Raw genomic sequence first — 3,627 nt, 5'->3', positions numbered from 1 at the left:
AATGTGACAAGAAGGTCAAAACTCACTTAACCAATTTCTCAATTAGCAACATAAATGTGGGGCTCAGTTGTGGTCGTAAGCTACTTAAAACATGAAGATCTGAGCTCCATTTCTGCATCCCACTGGAGGAGTTTCCTTCCATGCTTAGCACTTAACCACTGGCTCACTTAGCAACAGAAAAGTTTGGCTCAGTGATGGTCATATGTCAAGGACCACCTGTAATTTAACAGCTGCGGTCGTTCACTTATCAAAGGTAGCAGGAAAAGTGGTAAAATGGGGCGAAACTCAACCAATTTCTCACGCAACATAAATTTTGGGCTCAATTGTTGTCGTAAGTGGAGGACTACCTATACTGGATCCTTCTCATCCATCCCTCTTTGGATCTCTTTTAGAGCTTCATACCTGGCAGGCGATTGTGGGCTGTGAGCTCAGGGAAGATGGGAACAATGATGGATTTTTCCGCTATGGCTATGATGGGATGGACTTCCTCAGCTTCAAGAAGGAGACCCCCAGATGGGTGGCAGCTCAGCCCCAGGCTGAGAAGGTCAAGGAGAAGTGGGAGGATCATCCAGGGTGGTCCCAGAAAAATAAATTTTACCTGGAGAAGATCTGCATCAAATTGCTGCAGAGGTATCTGTCCTACAAGAAGGAGGCTCTGGAGAAGACAGGTGAGTGACCAAATAGCAATAGCACTTAGATGTATATACTGCTTCATAATGCTTTATACCCCTCTCTGAGTGGCTTACAGCAAGGCTTTTCAACCAGTGGTACGGGTACCACCTGTGGTACATTGGCACCTGGCAGGTGGTACGCGAGCATCCTAGAAAAAGGGTAGCGGGGGAGGGGAATGAGCTGAACGGGTGGTAGCACCGCACAAGCCTGAGCGAGAGATGGCTGGAGCCGCAGGGCTCAGCAGAAGCAGCAGGATCAGTGCCGCTTTCCAGCTGATCGGCACTTTTTCGGGGCTGTCAGGGCTCAGTGGAAGCGCCAGGATCAGCGCCAGGCTCCAGCTGGAGCTCGTGCTGATCCTGGTACTTCTGCTGAGCCCTGAAGTTGGAAAGCAGCACTGATCTTGGTGCTTCTGCTGAGCTCAGAAGAAGCGCCAATCAGCTGGAATGTTGCAGCATCTCCAGGGTCTTGTGATTTACATTCAGATGCTTGGCAACTGATTCATATTCATGACGGTCACAGTGTCCCAGGGTCATGTGAAGTGAGGAAAACCTGCTGCAACCACCCAGCAGATGGGGGGAATAAAAACCAAATACACACCCCACCCCACCCACGCTGCCAATCCTCAACAGAAATGCTCACAGCAATGGAAACCTCGGATAGGAGGAAGAGCGCCGCCAGGTGGGCAGGCAGGTGTCTTGCTCAACACTTTTTTCAGTGCCATTGTAACTTCGAACAGTCACTAAGCGAACTGTTGTAAGTCAAGGACTACCAGTACTTCATCACTTTTTTCCTTTTTTGGGGGGGGATCATCAACTTTTTGACACCTTGCTAGGCGACTGGTGGTACTCGGATGTTGCCATATCCTAAAAGTGGTACAATGGGTGAAAAGGTTGAAAAGCCCTGGTTTACAGAGTCAGCATGCTGAGACTCTAGAAAGAGTGCAGAGATGATTAGGGGACTGGAGGCTAAAACATATAAGGAACGGTTGCTGGAATTGGGTATGTCTAGTTTAACGAAGAGAAGGACGAGGGGGGACATGATAGCAGTGTTCCAATATCTCAGGAGCTGCCACAAAGAAGAGGGAGTCAAGCTATTCTCCAAGGCTCCTGAAGGCAGGACAAGGAGCAACGGGTGGAAACTAATCAAGGAGAGAAGCAACCTAGAACTAAGGAGAAACTTCCTGACAGTTAGAACAATTAACCAGTGGAACAACCTGCCTCCAGAAACGGTGAATGCTCCAACACTGGAAGTTTTTAAGAAGAAATTGGACAACCATTTGTCTGAAATGGTGTAGGGTTCCTGCCTGAGCAGGGGGTTGGACTCGATGACCTCCAAGGTCCCTTCCAACTATTATTATTATTATTATTATTATTATTATTATTATTATTATTATTATTATTATTATTATTATTATTATTACTACTACTACTACTACTACTACTACTACTACTACTACTATTATTATTATTATTATTATTATTATTATTATTATTATTATTATTATTATTATTATCTTGCTCCCAACAATCTGGGTCCTCATTTTTACTGACCTCGGTACTGACCCTTTTCCGCTATTAAATTACCTGGCCAGAAAATCCTGGGAATTGTGTTGCTGCTGTTTCTGCAGAGCCCCCAGTAGGGAAGGTGACCCACAAGGTGATTGATGACAGCCAGGAGATCCTCGTCTGCGAGGCCTATGGCTTCTACCCCAAGGAGATCCAGGCCACTTGGATGAGGGATGGAGAGAACTGGGATCAAGGAACCATCCGGAGGAACGTGGCCCCCAACTCAGATGGGACCTACTATGTCTGGATCAGCATTGAGATCGATCCCAAGGAGAGGAACCGTTCTCATTGTCACCTGGAGCATGATGGCTTGCAGGAGCCCCTGGTGTTGCCTTTCAAGGAGGAAACGGGTGAGAGGCTGAGCTAAGATGACATGTAGAAGTATCCGTAGAGATTCTCCATCAACCAGATCATGGTTGTCCCAAAGTTGCTTTTCAAAAGGCAACTGGGCTTTCTTAGCCACCTTTGGGACATGTAGGTGTAGATACTTCAGCATGTTGGAAAGCATAGGGAGAGGAATGTTAGGTTTTCTGCCGTATCATCACAAGCTGGAGAACAGGAAGTATAGTCCTGCATTTAATCATGAGAGAGAAGTGATTTTGGACAGGCGGGCTGGAAGTGGGAATTTGAGGACAAAGGTATGAAGGCATGATATGGTAAAGTAGGGTAGGGTAGGTAGGGCTTGGTACGGCAGGGTAAGGTATGGTATGGCAGGGTAGGGTAGGGTAGGGTATGGTGGGATAGGGAGGGAAGGGTAGGTTAGACTAGGGTACAGTAGGGTATGGAATGGCAGGGTAGGGTAGGGTATGGTATGGTGGGATAGGGTAGGGAAGGGTAGGGTATGGTACGTTAGGGTAGGGTTGGTAGGGTAGGGTAGGGTATGGTGGGATAGGGAGGGAAGGGTAGGTTAGACTAGGGTAGGGTAGGGTATGGTGGGATAGGGAGGGAAGGGTAGGTTAGACTAGGGTAGGGTAGGGTATGGTGGGATAGAAAGGGTAGGTTAGACTAGGGTAGTGTATGGTATGGCAGGGTAGAGGTTGGTACGTTAGGGTATGGTTGGTATGATATGGCATGGCATGGCATGGCATGGCATGGCATGGCATGGTATGGTATGGTATGGTATGGTATGGTATGGTATGGTAGGGTGGGTAGGTAGGGTAAGGTAAGGTAGGGTAGGGTAGGGTAGGATGGGGTAGGGTAGGGTCTGGTAGAGTAGGGTAGGGTAGGACAGGGCAGGACAGGGCCCAGCATAGCATGCTTGGTGTGGTATACAGAGGTAGTCCAGGACCTAAGAATGGTTGTTTAACAACCATATGAAACCACAGCAGGCCCAGAAATGGTGTTTTATGGCATGTAAAGCGCTTCTGGCTTTCATAAAATGTTACAACCC

The 3,627-nt window shown here is 47.7% G+C and overlaps 1 protein-coding gene across 1 annotated transcript in view; it reads left to right on the top strand.

Moving 5' to 3' along the window:
• Nucleotides 1-2,604, top strand: part of LOC107296358 (major histocompatibility complex class I-related gene protein-like) — a 15,397-nt gene extending 12,793 nt beyond the window's left edge. The window contains exons 4-5 of the mRNA XM_015825704.1: nt 393-668; nt 2,300-2,604. Coding sequence (XP_015681190.1) covers nt 393-668; nt 2,300-2,604 — 581 coding nt within the window. The remainder of the gene's footprint in view (nt 1-392; nt 669-2,299) is intronic.
• The last annotated feature ends 1,023 nt before the right edge of the window (nt 2,605-3,627 follow it).

This window comes from Protobothrops mucrosquamatus, unplaced genomic scaffold, assembly GCF_001527695.2.
Source record: "Protobothrops mucrosquamatus isolate PMUCROS unplaced genomic scaffold, P.Mucros_1.0 scaffold2762, whole genome shotgun sequence".
NCBI lineage: Eukaryota > Metazoa > Chordata > Lepidosauria > Squamata > Viperidae > Protobothrops > Protobothrops mucrosquamatus.
This window is presented reverse-complemented; position numbering and strand designations above follow the sequence as displayed.